Source organism: Carcharodon carcharias, chromosome 1, assembly GCF_017639515.1.
Source record: "Carcharodon carcharias isolate sCarCar2 chromosome 1, sCarCar2.pri, whole genome shotgun sequence".
Lineage (NCBI taxonomy): Eukaryota > Metazoa > Chordata > Chondrichthyes > Lamniformes > Lamnidae > Carcharodon > Carcharodon carcharias.
The window spans coordinates 33,322,444-33,346,708 of NC_054467.1; the positions used below are offsets into that span (position 1 = coordinate 33,322,444).

At 42.7% G+C, this 24,265-nt stretch overlaps 1 protein-coding gene across 1 annotated transcript in view; it reads right to left on the bottom strand.

Moving 5' to 3' along the window:
* The window catches only part of inpp4b (inositol polyphosphate-4-phosphatase type II B), a 900,896-nt gene that overhangs the window by 782,332 nt on the left and 94,299 nt on the right, over positions 1–24,265 (bottom strand). The window contains exon 3 of the mRNA XM_041213287.1: positions 18,153–18,217. Coding sequence (XP_041069221.1) covers positions 18,153–18,217 — 65 coding nt within the window. The remainder of the gene's footprint in view (positions 1–18,152; positions 18,218–24,265) is intronic.

The following is a 24,265-nucleotide window of genomic DNA, read 5'->3' on the forward strand; positions in this document are numbered from 1 at the left end:
TCTCTCTGGACCCCTGTTGCTAGGCAACAGCAGTTTTTTTCTACCTTGCGTTAACTTCCCTTCAAGAGTAATAAAATTCCATTAAAATACAAGCATCTTTTAAAGTGAAACTAAAACTCAGGTTTCATCCTTTTAACCCACAAAATACAGAAATACAAAATTAGACATAAACTTAAGGATACACCTTATTCCTAACACCCCCAAATACACATATAATTCATTAAATTATCTCTATTTCTTAACACTGAGCAGAACACTTTGCAAGACGGGGCTGGAATTGTGGGAGAGTCACATCTGTGTAGTCATGCAGGAAGGCTCCTGGATTACAGTTTACCACATGGCTAGAGAAAGGAAAGACGAGGCTACTATCTCTTAAGGTGACAGCACATTCAGCCAATTTCACCCACTTACCAAATTAACTGTTGTAGATATGCAGACAGATCGATGACAAGTGATGCATGACAGCGGCCCACATTGATGGACCATTCTCAGTGTTATTTCAGGAATCAAGTCAGAGTTTTAGATTACCCAATCCCAATCAAATTCCATTGTAGCCTTGAAGGCAATCAACATACTTATTCCATCTGTTGGGGATTCAATTAGAAGGCTTTGTATGTCACACATTGAAAGTTGGGCATGATAGGTTAATACTTTGAGAAAAGGCATTAGCACTAACAGGTGGCACAATGCAAGTTAATAAATTGATAATTGAACTCTGCCCAGAAAGGTTTTTATTGATCATTTAAAAAATGGTAGCAGAACAGCAATTCACTATTCACTAAGCTGCATAACCACCTTCTCAGCATCATGCAGGTAGCAGGATCAGCTCAGGCACTTAATTGAATGCATTTGTGGAGCAGCACTTCAATCAACAATTTTATGGACTGGATTTTATGGGGAGACAAAGTCCCTGCCACCACCTGGGCTAAAAAGTCAGTGGGGAGCACATCCATAATCCCAGTGGCTGTCTCACAGCAAATTGATGCTGGGAGCAGCATGAATTACTTTAAGGGGTGACTTCTGTCCCTTTCTTGGAGGAAGTCCCGCCTTAGAGTGTAGTCATCCAGTCAGATGGCTAACAGCTCTGCAGGCCCAGCAGCACCAGCTGGTGCAGTGGCCATCACTGGAACTACAGGCAGTCCCACAACACTGAGGAGTCCAGGGTTGCGAGTCTCAGCAAGAGGAGCTGGGGGCCAGGTTCAAGGGGCCTGGGGAGGAATGACCTTGGAGGGGGGTACCTCTGATGGACCCAGGGGTTTCTCAAAGGTCTTCCCTCCCCATGCCCAACATTGGCCCATACAGCTGGAGCTGCTGGGCTTTCCACATAGCATGGGCCCCTCCTGCTGCAGGTAAAATACCAGCGGATTTGGGATGAGGCCCTTAAGTGGCCATTAATTGGCCACTTCAGGGCCACAATAGCCCCAAGCCGCTCCCATCTCATACAAAAATTCAGATGGGGGGGTGGGGTTAAGAAGGCTGCAATGATATTTCTGCAGCATCATTCTCACTCAGTATCATTTTCATACTCTGTCCTTAATTTCAGTTGGCCTCCCCTGTTTATGTGCCAAAGTTGTGCAGCATGCAGCAGTTAGGATTTTGGGAATCCCATATTATAAAGCACCCACTGTTATGTTTAAGAATGTGATGTTGCTTATGGTAGCTTTATAATACTGATAGCTGCATACGGGGCCCTGTGTTTGTGCTGTTCCTTTTAATGTCCGTCCCTGATAAAATTAGATAGCACACTAAATGGGACTACCGCTATTCAATAGAAACGTGTTGGTGAATCTGAAAAATGCATGTTACCTTTTGAACAATAAAATAGCTGATTCAGTTCAGCTAACTTGGAAGGAACTGGAGGAATGAAAGTTGAGGACAGTCATCACCAACCGGCAGCACTATCCAGCTGCTGGAGATTGTCTACATGTCTCCTTGAAGGAGATGTCACAGATCCATAATGGTTTCTCTGCTAAACCTAAACCAATGGATGCAAGTCTCCAACATCATCACTCAAAGATCCTGTAGATGCCAGTAGGAAAGTGCTTGATGAAACTAGCCCTTATCTGGTGCTATCCAATCTCATAGGCATCTTTTCTTTGTTCTTATTCACGTCCCAGTTAGAGGGAGCACTGAAAACAATCAGCATAACTTGCAATTGAATTGCAGCACAGAATGGGGAGCAGTAGGAGCTGAAGATTTTAAGATATATAGGTCGAGTATCCCTATTTGTTTAGTATCTTTAGCGTTTCATCATTTCGTTCAAGAATCGGACATCTCATGATAAAACAGCACAAGTGTCAAGGAAAGATAACACCGATGTCAGCACGAGAGTGGTGAATAAAGTTGTTAAGCTGCAAGCACATGGGGCTATGATACTGTGGTGATAATGAAGACCTGTCTCAAAAAGGGACAGAACTGAATACTAAATATCCCTGGATACAGAGTGTTTAGGAAAAATGAGAAAGGAAAGAAAGGAGGAGGAGTGTTGATTAAGGAGAATATTACAGTCACGGAAAAAAAAGGTACCTGGAGTGATTGAAGACAGAATCTATTTAGTTGGAATTAAGAAACAATAGTGGTGCCTTTACACTATTGGCTATATTCTATAGGTCACCAACTGGTGGGAAAGACAGAGCAGTGCAAATCTGCAGGTAAGTTACAGAGAGATGCAAGAACTTTGAGTAGTGATAATGGGAAACTTTAATTAACCTAATGTATACTGGGATAGTAGTAGTGTAAAAGACCGAGGGGGAGAAATGGTTCTGCAGTGTGCTCAGGAAAGTTTTTTGATCGGTATGTTTCTGACATAACTAGGAAAAAAATATTGCTGGATCTGATTCTGGGAATGAGGTGGGTCAAGTGGATCAACTGTAAAAAGTGGAACATTTAGGGAACAGTGAGCATAGTAGGAGCAGTCCAGAGAAAAAAATTATTTAATGGAGGATAGCCAATTTCACTGGGCTGAGAACCAACCTGTCCTGAGTAAATTGGAATGAGAGATTAGCAGACAAAACTGTAAAAGAAGAAATGGGCTGCCCTTAATGAGGAGATAGTTCAGGTACAGTTGTGGTACATTCCCAAATCAGCTGCCCGGATGATAAAAGAGATAGAGAGTAAGGTGAAGCAGAAGAAGAGCTCATTTGACAGATGTCAGGTTGATAAGACTAGAGGAACCAGGCTGAATATAGAGAGCTGGATCTTTAACTCGGCATGCAGTCGCGTGCCCAACCTGCTTGAGCATAAAATGGCGTGTGATGACATCAGGCTAATTCCACTTTCACACGATATTTCGGTTGGTGGGCATGCACGAAAGTTGGAAGCACACCCACCAACAATTAAGAGGGAAATTAAGCCCATTAAAGTTCTAATTGACACCGATTTTTTTGTGGTCCGTCCAACCTTATGGTTGGCAGATGGGCGAATCTGCCAGGCGGACTTTTCCAAGGGCGGGACGAGGTTTCCGTTATTAAATTTAAAAATATAAAAACTTTTGGACAGAATTTTCATCATCTATATGTTCAGGTGACTGATTCTGATGCGTGGACACTTTTTCTGGTTTTGAATTCTTCAGCTCCCTGAGGTCTGCCTTCAGGGAGCTTTCATTCAGCGATCCCCCACGCCCGCACTTACATCAGCGCCTGCCCTCCTCCCGACCCCACCCCAGCAGCACTGAGCATTTCAGCGTGCATTTCACACTGGCTGGCCGTTTATTGGCCAGCCAGCGTGAAATCGTGGTCGGCGGTATGTCCCCCGGCCATTCCCAGGCCGACCGCGCTCGCCCGCCGAACTAAAAATCCTGCCCATAAAATTCATCGGTGAAATGAAAAAGGAAATAAGAGAGGCAAAGACAGAGCATGAAAGAGACCAGCAACTAACATAAAGGAAATCCAAAAGTCTTCTATGTAAATAGTGAAAGGGTATTTAGATGAGGGGTGGGGTCAATTAGGACCAAAAAGGGGATTTATGCATGGAAATAGAGGGCATAGCTGAGGTACTAAATGAGTAATTTGCATCTGTCTTTACAAAAGAAGATTCTGCCAATGTCATAGTGAAGGAGAAGGCAATTGACACACTGGATGAACAAAAAATTGATAAAGAGGAAGCCTTAGTAAGACTGGCTGGGCTTAAAGTTGGTAAGTCACCAGGACCTGATAGGATGCATCTGAGAATGCAGAGGGATGTAAGGGTATAAACTGAGGAGGCACTGGCCATAATCGACCAACCCTCCTTAGATACAGGGATGATGCCAGAGGACTGGGAATTTGCAAATGTTGCCGCCTTGTTCAAAAAAGGGTGTAAGGATAAGCCCAGCAACTACATGCCAGTCAATTTTACCTCAATGTTAGGGAAGCTTTTAGAAACGATAATTCAGGTCAAAATCAACAGTCATTTGGACATCAAGATAAAAGCAAAAAACTGCGGATGCTGGAAATCCAAAACAAAAATAGAAAAACCTGGAAAAACTCAGCAAGTCTGACAGCATCTGTGGAGAGGAACACAGTTAACGTTTCGAGTCCGTATGACTCTTCAACGAACTAAGGAAAAATAGAAAAGAGGTGAAATATAAGGTGGTTTAAGGGGGTGTGTGACAGGTAGAGCTGGATAGAGGGCCAGTGATAGGTGGAGATAGCCAAAAGATGTCATAGACAAAAGGACAAAGAGGTGTTGAAGGTGGTGATATTATCTAAGGAATGTGCTGATAGGTGACATTAAGGGTAGAAAGCAGGACGAGCAAGGTACAGATAGCCCTAGTGGGGGTGGGGTGGGGGGAAGGGATCAAAATAGGCTAAAAGGCAGAGATAAAACCATGGATGGAAATACATTTAAAAATAATGGAAATAGGTGGGAAAAGAAAAATCTGTATAAATTATTGGAAAAAAGGGGGATCGGAAAGGGGGTGGGGATGGTGGAGAGAGTTCATGATTTAAAATTATTGAACTCAATATTCAGTCCGGAAGGCTATAAAGTGCCTAGTCGGAAGATGAGGTGCTGTTCCTCCACTTTGCGTTGAGCTTCACTGGAACATTGCAGCAGGCCAATGATGGACATGTGGGCATGAGAGCAGGGTGGCAAGTGACAGGGAGGTCTGAGTCATGCTTGCAGACAGACCAAAGGTGTTCCGCAAAGTGGTCACCCAGTCTGCGTTTGGTCTCTCCAATGTAGAGGAAACCACATTGGGAGCAGCGAATGCAGTAGACTAAATTGAGGAAAGTGCAAGTGAAATGCTGCTTCACTTGAAAGGAGTGTTTGGGCCCTTGGACAGTGAAGAGAGGGAAACTAAAGGGGCAGGTACTGCAACTTCTGCAGATGCCGTGGGAGGGGGTTGAGGTGTAGGGGGTGATGGAGGAGTGGACCAGGGTGTCCCAGAGGGAACGATCCTTGTGGAATGCCGCCGGGGGGGGTGAAGGCAAGATGTGTTTGGTGGTGGCATCATGCTGGAGTTGGCGGAAATGGCGGAAGATGATACTTTGAATGCGAAGGCTGTGGGGTGATAAGTGAGGACAAGGGAGACCCTATCATATTTCTGGGAGGGAGAGGAAAGTGTGAGGGCGGATGCGCGGGAGATGGGCCGGACACGGTTGAGGGCCCTGTCAACCATGATGGGTGGAAAACCTTAGTTAAGGAAGAAGGAAGACATGTCAGAGAAACTGTTTTGGAAAGTGGCATCATCAGAACAGATGCGACGAAGGCGAAGGAACTGAGAGAATGGGATGGAGTCCTTACAGGAAGCGGGGTGTGAGGAGCTGTAGTCGAGGTAGCTGTGGGAGTAGGTAGGCTTGTAATGAATATTGGTGGACAGCCTATCACCAGAAATTGAGACAGAGAGGTCAAGTAAGGGAAGGAAAGTGTCAGAGATGGACCATGTGAAAATGATGGAGGGGTGGAAATTGGAAGCAAAATTAATAAATTTTTCCAGGTCCAGACGAGAGCATGAAGAAGCACCGAAGCAATCATCGATGTACCGAAGAAAGAGTTGTGGGAGGGGGCCGGAGTAGGACTGAAACAAGGAATGTTCCACATACCCCATAAAGAGACAGGCATAACTGGGGCCCATGTGGATACCCATAGGCACACCTTTTATTTGGAGGAAGTGAGAGGAGTTTAAGGAGAAATTGTTCAGTGAGAGAATAAATTCAGCCAGATGGAGGAGAGTAGTGGTGGATGGGAATTGTTCTGGCCTCTGTTTGAGGAAGAAGCGGAGAGCCATCAGACCATCCCGGTGGGGGATGGAGGTGTAGAGGGATTGGACGAGCATGGTGAAGAGGAGGCAGTTGGGGCCAGGGAACTGGAAATTGTTGATATGATGTAGGGTATCAGATGAATCACGGATGTAGGTGGGAAGGGTCTTGACAAGGAGAGAGAAAATGTAGTCAAGATAGCGAGAAATGAGTTCCGTGGGGCAGGAACAGGCTGACACGATTGGTCTGCCGGGACAGTCCTGTTTGTGGACTTTTGGGTAGGAGGTAGAAGCAGGCCGTCCAAGGTTGGGAGACTATGAGGTTGGAAGCTGTGGAATGAAGATCTCCAGAGGAGATGAGGTCAGTAACAGTCCTGGAAACAATGACTTGATGTTCGGTGGTGGGGTCATGGTCCAGGGGGAGGTAGGAGGAAGTGTCTGCGAGTTGATGCTCAGCCTCTGCGAGGTAGAGGTCAGTGCGCCAGACAACAACAGCACCACCCTTGTCAGCAGGTTTGATGACAATGTCAGGGCTGGACCTGAGAGAACGGAGTGCAGTAAGTTCAGAGAGAGAGAGAGATTAGAATGGGTGAGAGGAGCAGAGAAATTAAGATGACTGATATCACGCCGACAGTTTTCAATGAAAAGATCAAGAGAAGGTAAGAATCCAGAGGGAGGGGTCCAGGTGGAGGGACAATATTGGAGGCGGGTAAAAGGATCCATTGAACAGGAGGACACCTGCCCAAAGAAGTGAGCATGGAGACGAAGGCAGCGGAAGAAGATTTCAGCATCGTGCCAAGCCTGAAATTCATTGAGATGAGGGCGCAAGGGTATGAAACTAAGTCCTTTGCTGGGCACTGAACATTCAGCATTAGAAAGGGGAAGGTCAGGTGGTATGGTGAATACATGGCCAGGGCTGGGATTGGAAGACGGGATGGGGACAGAGGGACAGGCAGGGGTGGAGGGTCCTGGATGGGCGTTGGTGTCGATGAATTGTTGGAGCTTGCGTTCAGTTGCACCTGAAAGAAAGAGACAAAGTTTCTTGTTGAGGCGTCGGATGAGACGAAGAATAAAATGAAACTGGGGACACGGGCAGCTTAGAAATAGGGTGTGGCGGTGCTGTTGGAGGGAGAGGTTGAGTGTGTTCATAAAGCGGCGCATGGCACTGAGTGTGGATCTCAGGATGTGACAAGAACAGCAGTCTGAGGAGCATTGTATGTCCCGGAGATACCTGTAATCCTGGGTGGGTTCGAAACATGAGGGATGGAACTTCAGTTGAAATCCACGTGGGGTAAATCGGAGATGGAGACAGTCACTGAGGAAGGAAATATGGCTGTGAAAGCGAGTTTTAGTAAACACCTTGTCAAACACCAGGAGAGAAATGGAAAGCAATGAAGGTGACCAAGGCAAAAGAGACAGAAATCCTGTCGGAGAGAAGAGCAATAATTCTTCAAAGTAGGCATTCCTTGAAGAGAAGTGGCAGTCAATTAAACACTAAAATAAAAGCAAAAAACTGCGGATGCTGGGAATCCAAAACAAAAATAAAAATACCTGGAAAAACCCAGCAGGTCTGACAGCATCTGCGGAGAGAAACACAGTTAACGTTTTGAGTCCGTATGACTCTTCAACAGAACTAAGGAAAAATAGAAAATTTGGACATGTTTGGATTAATTAAGGAAAGCCAGCCTGGATTTGTTAAAAGCTAACTTGACTGAGTTTTTTGTTGAGGTGACAGAAATAGTTATTGAGAGCAATGTAATTGATTTGTTGTGCATGGACTTCCAATAGGCGTTTGGTAAAGTGCCACATAACAGGCTTGTCAGCAAAGTTGAAGCCCATGAAATAAAAGGGACAGTGGAGAGTATGGAAGTAGAGAATAGTGGTAAACGGTTGTTGTTCAGACTGGAGAATGGTATATTGCGGGGTTCCTCAGGAATTGGTATTAGGATCCCTGCTTTTCCTGATCTATATTAATGACTTGGACTTGGGTGTACAGGGCACAATTTCAAAATTTGCACATAGTGCAAAACTGACAAGTATTATGAACTGTGAGGATAATGATAGACTTTAAAGGGACATTGACAAACCATACAATGGGCAGACATGTCAGCTAAAATTTAATTCAGAGAAATGTGAAGTGACACATTTTGGTAGGGTGGAGGAGGAAGGGCAATTTAAACTAAAAGGCACAATTCTAACCAGGGTACAGGAACACGGGCTTGCAGGTATATGTGCACAAATAATTGAAGTTGGCAAGGCAAGTTGAGGAATTGGTTAAAAAAAATGGCATTTGGAATCCTGGGCTTCATAAATGATGGCATAGAATACAAAAGCAAGGAAGTTATGATGAAGACTTATAAAACACTGGTTTGGCCTCAGCTGGAATACTGTGTCCAGTGCTGTTCCCTTTAGCCAAGGAGTCGAAAACCAGAGGTGGACATGAGGGAAAAAAAATATTTTATGCAGTGAGTGTTACAATTTGGAGTGCACTTCCTGAGAATGTAATGGAAGCAGATCCAATCATGGCTTTCAAAAAGGAATTGCATAAGTACCTGAAGAAAAAAAAAACTTGCAAGATTGAGGGGAAAGGACAAGGGTGTGGGACTAGTTGGATTATTCTTGCAGGGAGCTGTGCAGGCTTGATGAGCCATATAATTTCCTTATGCGTCATAACTATTCTATGATTCCATAACAGTTCTGTCCCTTATTCTGAGATTATGACCTTTAGTTCTGCACTCTCCAGCCAGAAGAAACAGCCCACTCTTTCAAGCCCTCCAAAAATTTTAAACATTTCAATGAGATCACCTCCTATCCTTCTAAACTCCAAGAATCTAAGTCCATTCTACTCAATCTCTCCTTGGAGGACTACACTCTCATCTCAGGAATCAATTTAGTGAACTTTCGCTGCACTCCCTCCAGGACAAGTATATCCTTCCTCAGGCAAGGAGAACAAATCTGTACACAGTGCTCCAGATGTGGTCTCACCAAATTCCTATATAATTGCAGCAAGACTTTCCCACTGTTACACTCCAGTCATTTGCAATAAAGGCAATAAATAATACCTTTCGCCATCCTAAATGCTTGCTGTACCTGCACATTAACTTTCTGTGATTTGTGTACAAATTCACCCAAATCCCTCTGAACACAACATAGTTTCTCACCTTTTTAAAATAAAATTCTGCTTTTCCATTCTTGCTACTAAAGTGGGATTTCACATTACCCCACATTATGCTGCATCTGTCACCTTCTTGTCCAATCAAGTAACCAGTCTATATCCTTTTGCCGCCTTTTTACATCCATCTCACAGATTATTTTCCCACCTAACTATATGTCAGCAGCAAACTTGAATACATTACACTCGGGCCTCTCCTCTCAACAACTGATATGGATTGTAAACAGCTGAGGTCCAAGCACTGATTCTTGAAGCACTTAATAAATACACCCTGCCATCCTGAAAATGACCCATCTACTCCTCTTCTGTTTTTTGTCCGTTAACCAATTCTCAATCCATGTTGACATATTACCCCAATGCCACAAATCCTAATCTTGTGTAACAACATATTGTGTGGCACCTTACTAAATGCCTTCTGAAATATTACTTCCACTGATACCACCCCCGATCTACTGTGCTGGCTACACCCTCAAAAAACTTTAATGTATTTACCAAATACAATTTCCCTTTCATGAAACAAAGTTGAGTCTGCCTAATTATGTGGTGATTTTCTGAGTGCCCTATTACCGCATCCTTAATAATAGTTTCTAGCATTTTCTCTACTCATGATATTGCCTAATTGGCCCAAAGTTCTGTGTTTTCTCTCTCATTCCTTTCTTGAATAGCAGAGTTACATTTGCTACCTACTAATCCATGGGGACTGTTCTAGAATCTCAGGAATTCTGGAAGATCGAAAACAACATCCATGTGAGAAGACAGATTGGACCGCAGTTTCAGGAAAATGACATGTCTAGCAATGCAGTGCTCCATAGTAGTAAATTGGAGTGTCAGGCTAGACCTTGCGGCCTGGATTTTCACCGAGTCGGGTTGATCCAGGAGCCCTTTAAAAATGGCAGGCGGGGTTCTGGGGTTCCAGGTCCCATTCCAGGGCTGTCTAATTTTCAGGAGTGCCTTTAAAGGGTGCGGGCTGCTTCCTGTCAAAAGCCCGCATCCTGCACTCCCAACCTGACCCGCTCCATTGCTGACATAGATGGCTCCTAGCCTCTGTAATTTTCATGGAGTCGGGCCGGGTTTTTAAAGAGTTGTGGTGCATGGCCCCTTAGAGGACTGGTGAACCCTAGTGTGCATGAGGGGACCTTTTAAGAGGTAAGTTCAAAAGGTCTCCCTCATGCTCCCATGCCAATTTATACTCTGCCACCCACCCTCCCAATGATCCCTGATACTATCTGTGCCAAGTTCTTCACTACCACCAACCACCTCATGGCCCCTCATGCCCCTAAGCCAAGTTCTGTTCCTATGCCAGGCTCTGCCCTTCCACTCACCCCCTATGTCCCCTCATACCAAGCTCTGCCCTTCCACCCACCTCCTAGGTCTTCTCATGCCCCCTATGCCAGGCTCTGCCCTTCCATCCACTCCCATGTCCCCATATGCCCCTGTGCCAAGCTTCGACCTCCCACCCACCCCATATGTCCCCTCATGCCCCCATGCCAAGTTCTGCCCTTACACCCACCCCTATGTCCCCTCATGCCCCCTACGCCAAGCTTTTCCCCCTCCCATCACCTATGTCCCCCAAACCCCCAATGCCAAGCTCTGCCCTTCCACGCACCTCCTATGTCTTCTCATGTCCACTATGTCAGGCTCTGCCTTCCCACCCTCTCTGTCCCTTCATGCCCCCGATGGCATTCTGGACTTTGACCCACCCCTTATGTCCCCTCATACTCCCTAGGCCAAGGTCTGCCCTTCCACCCATCCCCTCAGGCCTCTCATGCCCCCTATCCAAGCTCTGGCACTTCGATGCTCATTGACCCACTGTACACTTTCAAGAACCAATAAACACCACAGTGTAAAGTGGGATGTTTAAAAAAACGCTTTGAAAAAATTTAACCCATTGATCACGTCCTCCTATGAAAAAAGTAGTCTGGACAGCAAACTAATAAAAGTGTCAATTATCCAGGCCCTTTTGAAGTTTCAAAACCACAAATCACAAATATTTGAAACCACCTGACATATGTCAACAAACATTGTGAAATTAACCACAGAGATCAGAGAGCCTGAGCTGTCAATCAAACAAGGTTTCCTCTGGGGATCAGGTGTTCTGTTATTCCAATAGATATTTGGGTTCTCAACCAAGAATGAAAATCCAGGCCTGCATCTCTTGGAGTGGAACTTGAATCTACTTCTTTCTCATTCAAAGGAAGAAATGCTATCACTGAGCAATGACAATGCACAAAGTTGGGATGCTAGCAAGCTCCTGCTCCTGATTGCTCAGTTCCTGTTGGTAAAAGTATTCTTAGTAGCAAGAATTTCTATTCATACATATCTCTTTTTTTCTTATTTTAACATTGGAGAATACATCAGCATTATTTGCTTACACAAAGGAATGCTGTATCATTTTAATTTTTTTTATTCACGAGACACAGGCACCAATGACAAGGCCAGCATTTACTGCCTATCCCTGATTGCCCCACAAAGTGGTGATAAATTATATTCTTATACTGCAGTCCATCTGGTGAAGTTATGCCCATGGTGCTGTTATTTGGGAAGATCCAAGATTTTGACCCAGCAATGATGATGGAATAGTGATATATTTCCAAGTCAGGTGGTGTGCAACTTGGAGGAGAACTAGGAGGGTGCCATGTTCCCATGCACCTGCTGCCCTTGTTCTTATAGATGATGGAGATCATTGCTTTGGGAGGTGCTGCTGAAGAAGCCTTGGCAAATTGCTGCAGTGCATTTTGTAGATGATATGCCTGGCAGTTGCCATGCTGGCAGTGGAGGGAGTAAATGTTTAAGGTGCTGGACAGAGTGCCGATCAAGCAAGCTGATTTCTTTGGATGATGTTGAACTTCGAGTGTTTTTGGAGCTGCTCTAATTTAAAAGTATTCCATCACACTCCTGACTTGTGTCTTTTAGGTAGTGGAAAGGCTTTGGAGAGTCAGGAGGTGAGCCACTAACAATCACAGTATTTATGCGGCTGGTCCAGTCAAGTTTCTGGTCCCCAAGGTATTGATGATGTAGAGATTTGACAATGGTAATACCGCTGAATGTTAAGAAAAGGTGGTTGGGCTCTCTTCTGTTGAAGATTGTAATTGCCTGCCACTTGCGTGAAATGAATTTTACTTGTCACTTATCAGTCCAAGCCAGGATGCGGTCCAGATCATCCTGCATGCAGGTATGGACTGTTTCTTGATCTGAAGAGTTGCAAATGGAACTGAACACTGCATAATGAACAGTAAACATCCCCATGATGGAGGGAAGGTCATTAGTAAAGCCACTGAATGGATGGGCTTTGGAACTCCTGCAGCACTGTCCTGGGGCTGAGATGATTAGCCTCCAACAACCACAACCATCTTCCTTTGTGCTAGCTATGACTGGCTTGCTAGGCCGTCTCAGAGTTAAGAGTTAAGCGGCATTGCTGCAGGTATGGAGCCATATTTCAAGCAGATTGAGTAAAGACAGCAGGCTTTCTTCCCTAAAGGACATTAGTGATCCAGTTGGATTTTTTTTTACGCCAATCTAGTAATTTCATGGTTACCATTACTGAAACTAGCTTTTTATTTCAGATTTTAAATTCCCCAACTGACATGGCAGGATATGAACTCAGCCTCTGGATTTTTAGTCCATGCCTCTAGAATACTTGCCCAGTATGCTACATGAACAACACCTGTTCCCCTTACTATGCTGTTAGGTGGCAAAGCTTATCAAAACATCATGAAGCAGGGTTCCTATTTACAAATGTGATTCATGATTTCTGACCAGTCAGGTTTCCCTTTAAGAGTAAAGGATTGTTTGGGCAAATGAATAATGAAGGAAACGATGTAGACACCAACAGTAATTTTACAGTTACTGTTTTCAGGTTCTGTAGTTTAGTGTGCGCGCAGTATTTAAAGTCAAATTGGAAATGAAGAATTGATTTTCTTTGCACTGACTTTAATTGCTAGAGAAACAAAAATTAAAATACTGCGCAGGAAAAGAAGACACACATCCATTGTTTACTTCTATAAGGTTTGACTCCTCACAGCGTGAAAGAACATCACCGCTTCTCATCATGTATACAGCTGGTGGAGTGACAGCTGCTGCTGGGACTCAACTACGATATACAACCACAATATGAAACTGGATCATTGCTAATTTTATTATGATATTTATTTAGTGTTAGCAATAGAAAGTCATTGTCCATTGATGTCAAAACATGTAAAAGGAGAAAAGGTAATAGGTTTTCTGTTATTGCCAGTTTTCTTAGCATACTATTTACAATCCTGTTATTACAGGTAGTTTTATGAGTGCCTGGAAAGCCTACTTCTCATATAATATATTTATTGCTGTCATTCAATATTTTCACAAGGATAGTTATTCATTCCTAATGCAGAACAGATCATTTTGTAATTCACAGCATTCTTGGTTTAAATTAAAAGAAAGCTGCGATCTAATTTATGACCCTGCTGTAGAAGTGCTGCTGCAGTCATCACATCACATGTGTTAATGGTTCTTTCCACAACATCAATTCCAACACTGCAGCACTGTACTTAAAGGGCTGAAATACCCTTCCAAAATCTTTTTTATTTTGGATATTTATTGCATTCTCCAATGTGTCCCTATTTTATGATACATTACAGGTTAACTTACAAATACATAGAGATGAATCTCACATGGTTCTGTACATTTTAGCACCATTACATATTTGATAGGGTCAACATTTTCCCTTGACAGGAGGAGGACTTAGGACCAGAAAGAAGGGTGAATCAGGAATCGCATTGGTCACTGCATATCAGTGAGATATGGGTCATGAGTACTTCTTGCACTTGCTGATCTGAGTGGCATGAAACTTGAATCTTCCAAGTCATCCAATTATCTCTGGATCTTTTCATTTGGGAGGATCATGAAACTGTGGGGATGAGAGAAATGTGTTGCACTCATTCACAAGCATCATTTACTCTAGTTAATGAATGTCCCACAAATGCTTGTCTAAGTGTTCCTTATGGGCAGTAGCAAGTTGCATTTGAGGAACAGAGCTTCATGCTGCTAGAAGTGAGAACCGAATGAAAGTATGAATTGCACTGCACATTTGTTCTGGTTGCAGCAGGCCAAATACACAAGATTGGTTCTTGCATAAGGCATTAGGACCCCCTTCCAAGATATTTGGACCAAGAACTTAAAAACTGGAAGCCGGTGTGCATCATACAGCCCCTCGAGCCTGCTCCAACATTCATTACAATCATGGCTTATCTTTGACCGCAACGCATGGTATGACCAAACTGTTTGCAGCTTGGTGCTTGTCAGGCCAAGGTGGAATTTGCAAAGTATTTTTTTTTAAATATCTGGCAAGTAAAAATGTATTCTGGAGTGATTTATATCATGAAATGAAGAATATCATCAGTTTCGGTCACATTAAATTGTAAAAACAAAATATTCTATAAAGTGTTCAGTTTATTTACATCTCATTTAAACTGCAACCAGCTCCAATTCCAGAATTGAAACAATGCTATCAAATCCAACTTGAAGTCCACTTGTCCCTTTTATGTTGCTACTTGTCACAGGAGTCCACAAGTGTAAACATGGTCACTGCACTCCAAAGGGTCTAGGGTAGATTTACTAGAATAGTACCGGGGACAAGAAACTTCAGTATAGAGAGATTAGAGAGATTAGAGAAGCTGAGATTGCACTCTTTAGAGCAGAGAAGATTAAGAGGAGATTTAGTAGAGATGTTCAAAATTATGAGGGGTTATGATGGAGTAAATAAGGAAAATGTGCTATCATTAGTGGGTATGTTAGTAGCAAATAGAGACAGGATACTTGACAGAGAGCCATAGTGGAGATTAGGAGGAATTATTTTATCTAGTGAAGAATGATATCCAATACACCATCAGAAAGAATGCAGATTCAGTAGTATCTTTCAAAAGGGAACTGGATATTTACTTTAAAAATGCTGGGGTATCAGGAAAGAGCAAATGATCAGGAATAATTGAAGGCTCTTTCAAAGAGCTAGCAGAGGAACAAAGGGTCAAATGACTGTCTTCTGTACCATAAGATTCTATGAAAGTAATTATAATCCCTGTTGGATTGATGGGAGATGGCAGGAACAAGCATGCAACAAAATGACAAAATAATCAATATAGTGTTGTGGTGCAGCATTGGTTTTCAAACCTTTCTGTGTGGGGGGACACATACAAATACTGGCACATTCTGATAACCGTTGCAAATATTGGCACATTGTCCGGACCTCCAATAAATACAGCATAAGTTCGCTATAATGAATCCTGCTTATAATGAACCTCTGGTTTCAAAGATCCCAATAGCGAGATGCAAGTTTTTACAATGGAAATGAGCCCCACTGCAATGAACACTGAAGCAGGATCTACCCAGACGCAATGATGGAATTCAGGCTAATTGAAAGGTAACCTATTGTATTGCAAACCCACATGACATATGCATTTATTGCCTGATAAGGTAGCTTGCCAACCGTAAACAAACTCCAATGAGGCAGCGGGAATAAGGAAGCAACTGCAAGGAAGAAATGGCACAAGGCAATTGCAGTCACACACCATGTGAAGATGGTGAGCAAGAGATCACCTTTGTCTCTGAAAATAAATGGCAAATTTAAAGAAAAGAATTTTGTACTGTGACTTGTGAAGATCTTGATGAGATGGTCTATCGCTGATTTGAGACAGCCAATGAGAGTAACATTCCACAATCGGACGTTGCATTCCACACAAGGGCCAAAAAATTTGGTAGTCTTTACCCTGGAACTGAGGACCTTTGTACTGGTTGACAAGATAGAAACAGCGAGTATTGAGAAAAATCATGAATAATATAAAGCAATCTACACTGCATAGATTTTGCTTTAAGAGAATAAAATGGTGTTCAATTCAAATTGATCCTACCTTCTTTTTCTAATGCCACAGGTCGCCAAACTCTACTATAATGATTTTCTGCCAGTCTGGAGAGGGTTCATTATAGTGAAGTCTGACTGTAATTCTATACTGTCAGGAATCTGTTATTCCTGCTTCCAAAATACAGTGCAAGCAACCAGAAGAAAACAATGGATTCATTGCAGAAAACTTTTTAAAACCTGTATGTAGCAACATAAATAGCATGCTTGTTTGGTCAATAAATACAGAAAAAACTGAGTTCAAAAAACATGGTTTCCTGGCCTCAGACGTTAACATGAAAAAAACCCCAGAATCTCTACATCATTCACAGACCCCAGTGTGAAAACCTATGGCGTACAATAATTGCAGCAAACAGAACCCAGAAATCATTTAAAAACAATTATAATTAAAAATTAAATGGAATTACAAAGAAATAGTGATTTAGTTTGTATTTACAATTATACTTCAGAATCTCTGTTTCATACTCTACAGGTATTAAAACTATCCCTGGAGGAAACTGGTTGCATTCACACCATTCTGAAGGAAGTTTAAAAAATCCAAAGAACTGCAGGTTGGACAACTGCAGCTCTCCCATGTTAAATTTTACTGAATACAAGTCTGAATTGTTTGCTGTACGTACACCACTTACATGGAAAGTTGTTCCAAAAAAAATTGGTCACATTACAAAAGCAAATATAACAGATGGGCAAACAGTGTTGCAGCAATGTCTATACAATGATTTAGCTTCTACACAAACATTAAGTGAACAACCAAATAATAGCACATCTTTCTAAATGGCTGTATTATTTGTTGTTATATTAGATCATCTGCTAAAACAGAATAGTTTTGCTAGGTACATGAACAAGATTATTTTGGTGGAAACTAAGAACAGTTGAAATCATGTATCATCTCAAGAGTTAAAAGGAGTCTGAAAGTGACGGCACATAATTTAGATTGGTTTCTAATACAGGCATTGTGACAACATTTTTTTTCATGTAACTATCAGGAAAGCTCAAATCAAGCAGAAACCATTGCACATGGCAAACTCCTTTTAAAGGACAGTTTAATAATATAATTGCTAATTAATTGCTTATTATCCCTGTCACCTATATTTTTAATGATTGAAAATAAATCATGGAATATTAGATTTCATTGTAACAAGTATAGGAACAAAATGCACATCTAAAAGTGTAATTACTACCAATTGTCAACCTTTCTAGAAAGATTCCATTTCACGGAGTATATTTACGATAAGCAAGCCTTCATACCTTACAATAGCAGAGTAAAGATACAAATTACAGATTCTACTAATGAAGAAAATGACTAAACTACAACATGAAATTGAAAAACTTTGATGCATAATTAATCACGAAAGAGGATGCAAGACCTTTAGAAGCATGTCATTATGCTTGTGTTTTGACCTAGAGATTCTTTGTTTTATACAACTAAGTGCCAGAACCACCTAGAGTACTTATTACACATATTTATTTTGCTGCTCCACTGTCAGCACACTTATCAGCTAATTAAATTTTAAAGCTGTTTATACCACACCTTGGGGACGTTCTTCGTGTGCATAGATTGTATTCAATTTACATGTAGCTTTTACAAATGTTTGCACTGTTGAATTGATATTTGACATGCATAGTTGCTTACTCAGCCACCCTGACAATTATCAATTAGCTCTAATACTCCTCATCCATATTTCAAAAAATATCACTTTGCTTTTCATAACTCTATTGTTCAAAATATCTCAAGAAACAGTTGACACAGTTTGCAAAACAAATCTCATCAGAAAGTTGATTTCGGCACAGAACTCTTCATTTTGTTAAATTGCCATCGAATGACACCAGGAAAATATTGCGATCATAAAATGTGAAGCTTAATTGGAAAACACAATAAAACCTAGGTTGAAAGAGATATGGTGATTACTTACACTGCTTCTATTTTTCATTAAGAAGAGCAGGTTTCCTTTCAAGCGGCACCATCTTTCTGTGAGTTCTGCATGAGAAAATGAAACATTAATAAAATGGCATTTGGCTGGTGAAGGAAAAATGGTTCTGAAAGAAGATGCATCAGTAATAAAGGTCAGAGAAGAAAATCATTAGAAAATTCCTGATCCAGCCAGCAGCTGCGTACATATGACAGCCTGCTAAATGCCAGATAACTCCCCAGAAGGCTCTTCTTACCCTGCAGCTGAGAGATTTGGTGACTGCAGCAGAAACCATCTGTCTTTTCATTGGCTTCTCATCTCGCAGGGAAGGAGAAGCAGGAACTTGTGTGATTTTATGTAAAACAAGACGATGGTCTTTTTTTAAAATAAAGATAAAGCTCGTGATAATGTATTACAGCGAGATAAACTGGCTTCAGTTATGCGAATCATTTTCAGCGAACCACGCAGACAGGTTAAAATATTAATCAGTCCTTTTTTAAAAAATGTGACCATGCAGTGTGGTTCATTAAGATGAAGCACATCATTTTCAGCATGCAAAACATAAAATAATTTACAAAACTAATTTAGCAATATTCAGTAATTAAAGTACAAATCAGGGAAGCATCCTCTCTGACAAGCAGTTGAGGAAAGATTCTTAAAAAGCAACACATGGCAAAAATGGACAAGAACACCCCCATTTGAAATACAAGGCCTTGAAAAAAGTGTAGGGATGCCAGGTAGCAGGAAACAAACCTGGCAAAGGTCAGGGACATGGACAACCTGCCAATCTTAATGGCAGGGCCTCATTTAAATAAATCTATACTAAGTAACATGCCTCACAACTGGATTAATTACTTGGCCGGTGGACAGGAGCGTCCATCCAGCAGCAAGGGACCACAGCTAGGGACTTGTGCGAATGGCAGTCAATGGCAGGTAGAACAATGGGGCAGGGGTCGGGGTGGGAGGGAGGGAAGGGGGAAGAGGGTATGGCCACCATTGGAGATGGCAGGTGGTGGGGAGGAGAGACGGTAGTGTAGAAAGCTTTGAGCAGGATCAGGAAAGGGGAAAATAATCTGTCTAAGATCAGAAGCAGGGGTAACCTGGGGCAAGCGAGGCCCAGAACTTTCTCCTAAGGCCCAGGGGAGCACTTGTGGCCCACAGGGATGCCTAATTTACATTCTGGGTCACCTGTGGCCCAGGAACCGGCTCCCAGCAGGTTTTATCTGATAGGTAAACAGACACTGACTCCTCATTTATACCTCAGGGTGAAATTGCAGGTTCAATCCTAATTATATCATCAGACCTGGTCTACATATTTAATGTAGAACCACCCCACCTACCTCCTGCAGGCATCGTGCTTGCCTGTCTAAAGAGCAGCTTAATATCGGGACATGGCACATAGGCGGTGGGGATAGAAGAGGATGAGTAATTCGCATTATTTTAAATGCCCCATCCCCGATATTTTTTTCAACAAGCGGGGGTAGTTGTCAATCAGGGCCAAAGTATATCATGCAGAATCAAAGCAGATGCAACTTTCAAATGCCATTGTGTGATGGAAGTGTAATTTTCAAGCAAATAATTATGCGCCAAGTATATTTTGCCATGATAAAATTGTCCGAATATGAATACTGCCCATTGACCTGCAATGTTATATAATAGATAAATCTGATAATTCTGAAATACCGTACAACTTGAGAAGCTGGATAGATTCTTAGACAGATTTTTCACAGAATCACAGTACAGAAGAGGCCTTTCGGTCCTTCAAGTCTGCACCGACACGTGAGAAACACCTGACCTACCTACCTAATCCCATTTACCAGCACTTGGCCCATAGCCTTGAATGTTATGGCGTGCCAAGTGCTCATCCAGGTACTTTTTAAAGGATGTGAGGCAACCCACCTCCACCACCCTCCCAGGCAGTGCATTCCAGACCGTCACCACCCTCTGGGTAAAAAAGTTTTTCCTCACATCCCCCCTAAATCTTCTACCCCTCATCTTGAACTTGTGCCCCCTTGTGACTGACTCTTCAACTAAGGGGAACAGCTGCTCCCTATCCACCCTGTCCATGCCCCTCATAATCTTGTACACCTCAATCAGATCGCCCCTCAGTCTTCTCTGCTCTAACAAAAACAACCTAAGTCTATCCAACCTCTCTTCATAACTTAAATGTTTCATCCCTGGCAACATCCTGGTGAATCGCCTCTGCACCCCCTCCAGTGCAATCACATCCTTCCTATACTGTGGCGACCAGAACTACACACAATACTCCAGCTGTGACCTCACTTAGGTTCTATACAACTCCTACTTTTGTAATCTATGCCTCGATTGATAAAGGCAAGTGTCCCATTTGCCTTTTTCACCACCCCACTAACATGTCCCTCTGCCTTCAGAGATCTATGGACACACAGAACTTCCTGGTGTCATGCCGTTCACTGAATACTTCCTTGTCAAATTACTCCTTCCAAAGTGTTTTTGATCAACAAGGGAGTCAAGGATCATGGGGGCAAACAGGAAAGCGGAGTTGAGGCCATGATCAGATCAGCCATAATATTATTGAATGGTGGAGCAGACTTCTTCTGCTCTTAGCTCTTATATTCCTTATGTTCTCTTAAGCTTTCCAATATGATTTTGGGAACTCAGGAAATTCCAGTAAGCAAGTTTCCTGGAGCCTCGCTCAGCACAGGCACCTCTACACCCTTTCTAGATCCAAATCTACTCCCAGGAGAATTAGAACAAAAGAAATAAGAGCAGCATTGGACCACATGGCACATCAAGCCTGCTCCGCCAAGCAAAAGCAAATCAGTACATGATGAGAAATAAGCCAGCATCAATGATCTATTGAAAGCTCAAAACGACATCAATCCAAATGATACAAACTTTAGTTGGGGAGAAACACTTCCTCTGCCCACTAAGGACTCAAGGCTAAGTTCATTGCTTCAGCTTTTCAATACTCATGGCTCCAAGCTCAATGGCAACAAAGCTAATGTAGCAAGCACCTTGCTATTAAAAGCTACAAATGGTTTCACAAAATGTGCACCTTAATATACATGCTTGAAATGTCAATAACGCACACATATTTCTACTGCAGTCAAGAAGAAATCAGAAAACATCACGGTTGCTAACCAGTAAAATATATTTTCCCTTCACTTGTTTGGAAACAAAATATGTCTCAAATTATTCAGGACAAACAGTTCTCAATATTTCAAACAATATTCATTATAGCTAAAGGTTGCATGATAAAAAATGTTTTAGAAAGATTAAATTCAGAGTGACCTCTTTAATACTACAAGTGTAATTTGAATTCGGAGCAGGATTGGTTAAAATCGGAGTTGGTGGCTGGTGGGATGATGGGGGCGGGAGAGGGGTGGGGAGGCAGTGGAATCAGGCAGCAACCCGGAAGACAAGATTGCAGCCCCAAGGGGGGATATTTAACAGGTGAATGCATCTCTTAAAGAGAGGTTGAAAAAGAACATTGATTATATCTCAATTTTTTTGTGTCAGGCAGTAAATATGGCTGGAAAGAGTGGAGTGATCACCCTCAGTTATTCATAAACCTCACTGGAGGTATTACAGCAGCTGTCAGTGACAGGATGGATGTACCTTTCCCACAAAAGGGGAAGAAGATGCACGACAGCCTCTCATTGAAAATATGACATGAGATGACAGAGGAAATCAACTGCAGAAATATCACTCCAAAGATCTGGATCTAGTGTAGGAAGACATACAATTATCTCACCGGATCAACAAATGGGCATACAGCTCATTTCCCATCTCTTACTTGCAAACTGGTCACAGTCCTTTCCCTTTCATTCTTTGGCATTTACTTCATTTACTATCCCTGCATAACATCCTCACCTCCAATCAGAAAGGCATGCTCTACTACCTCACCGGCCCACTCCAAAACCAGGAGTTAAGAAAGTTGTGTTGTCTGCCCGGCACCAGGCTCAGAACATCTCCTCATGGCTGGAGAAGAACTTGGTGGGAGGGGAAAGATCCAGTTGTACTGGTCCACATAGGAAACAATGACATAAATGGAACAAAGAACGAGGTTCTGCAGGCAGAGTTTGAGTAACTGGATTCTAACTTAATAAGCAGAACCTCAAGGGTAACTATCTGGGCCAAGCACAAATTGGTATAGGGTCAAGCAGATGAGAGAATTAAATGCATGGAGCAAACAGTGTTGTGGGAAGAAAGAGTTTCAATTCAATGGCACTGGCACCAGTATTCAGGAAAATGAGAGTTGTTCTGTTGGGATGGGCTCCACTTAGACCGGGCTGGGATCCACATCCTGGCAGATTGTGTAACCACGGCTGTGGGCAGGGCTTTAAACTAAAAGGCTGGGGGTAGGGTGGCAGGTGGGGACAAGGTCAGGTGAAGGAAATTTAGAAATCTAAAGAGGAGGGTCAAGGCAATCGAGCAGTGTAGCAATGTGGGTAAAGACAAGCAGAATGGCACAGGAAGGAGCATAGAACTTAACAGTAATAGTGCATCAGCGAATACAGTCCAAGCAAAGGATTCAGATAGAAAATAAAATTGAAGGTTCGTTACCTGAAGGCATGAAGCGGTCGTAATAAGATAGACAAACTAAAGGCACAAAAAAAATGTTTTAGATCTGATTGCCGTTACAGGGACATGTTGCAAAGTGGCCAAGATTAGGAAATAAATATTCCAAGGTATACAACATTTTGAAGAAACAGGCAGAATGGTAAAGGAGAGGGGCAGTCCTGATAGTAAGGAATGACATAAAGACATTAGAAGAAAAGATTTTGTCTCAGAAGATCAGAAAGTAGAATAAGCATGGGTTGCGATTAGAAATAACTAGATACAGAAAATGCTGTTGGGAGTAGTCTATAAACCCTGTGACAGTACCTAAAACATCAGACAAAGCATAAATAATTGGAGCTTATAATAAAGGGCAATGCAATAATTGTGGGGAACTTTAATCTTCATGTAAACTGAGCAAATCAAACTTTCAAAAGTAGTCTAGAAAATGGTTTTGCAGAATGCATTTGTGATAGTTTCCTAAAATATGTTGTGGAACCAACTAAGGAAAAAGCTATTTTAGATCTACTGTTGTGCAATGAGGTAGAGTTAATAAGATATTCTTCACTTCTCTGAGGATTAGTGATCATAACACAAGCGAATTCCATGAGTGGAAATGTCCCAGATTTCCACTAAATGCGGTAATGGGCAGATAAAAGAATGTTTTACCCATCAGCCACAATGGCGGGTTTTCACGCCGTATCATCCCAAACCTCCCACATTACTTATATATACCCGGGAAACACGCCATTTTCATGGCAGGTGGACTCTCATTTGCCCTCCTGCCATCACCTCACTGCTTCATCACACCTGGCGCCACATTTAAAGTCTAGCTGCTCGCACACATCTCAGTGCTTCCAGCGCATGACTGCTGCAGGGAAGGTGTCCATGAAAGGCAAAAAGACTGCAGCCCCCCAGGTTTAGCAATGCGTCACTGTAACACCTTTTGGGTGTTGTGGAGGCCCATTGGGATGTCCTCTAACCCCACACTGGCCGCAGGATGGACAGCAGCGTGACCAACCAGGCTTGGGAGGCGGTGGCAGCGGTAGTCAGCACCAACACCCTTAAAAAGAGGACAGCCACCCAGTGCCGCAAGAGGATGAATGATCTCCTCTGTTCTGTCAAGGTAAGTCACTCTTCTCATCACTCTCAATTCACACACACTCAAACCTATCACACATCCACAGGACCCTCACTCACTGCCCGTTCAAGGGACATCACCATTGACTTTCTCACACTAAACATCACACTAATCATCCTGTCCATGGGACCACTCACCACCCACAAATGTCAGGCATACTTATCCTCTGGCTTGGTGGGCATCCTGCTTACACTTTCTCCATCTCTATTCATGCAGGACAAGTTGGCACACACAACAACTGGAAGAGGTCGCTGACCAGTGGAGGAATGCCTGAAATCAAGGTTCTCATGGGCTTTGAAAATAGAGCCATCCAGCTGGCTGGCGATGATCTGGACTGGTCCTGTGCTGATGGTGAGGTCTGCAGTGGTCTACCAAGTGAGGGTCCAGCAGTGCAACATCCATCAGACAGCCATGCTGTGAGTGATGTGTCCTG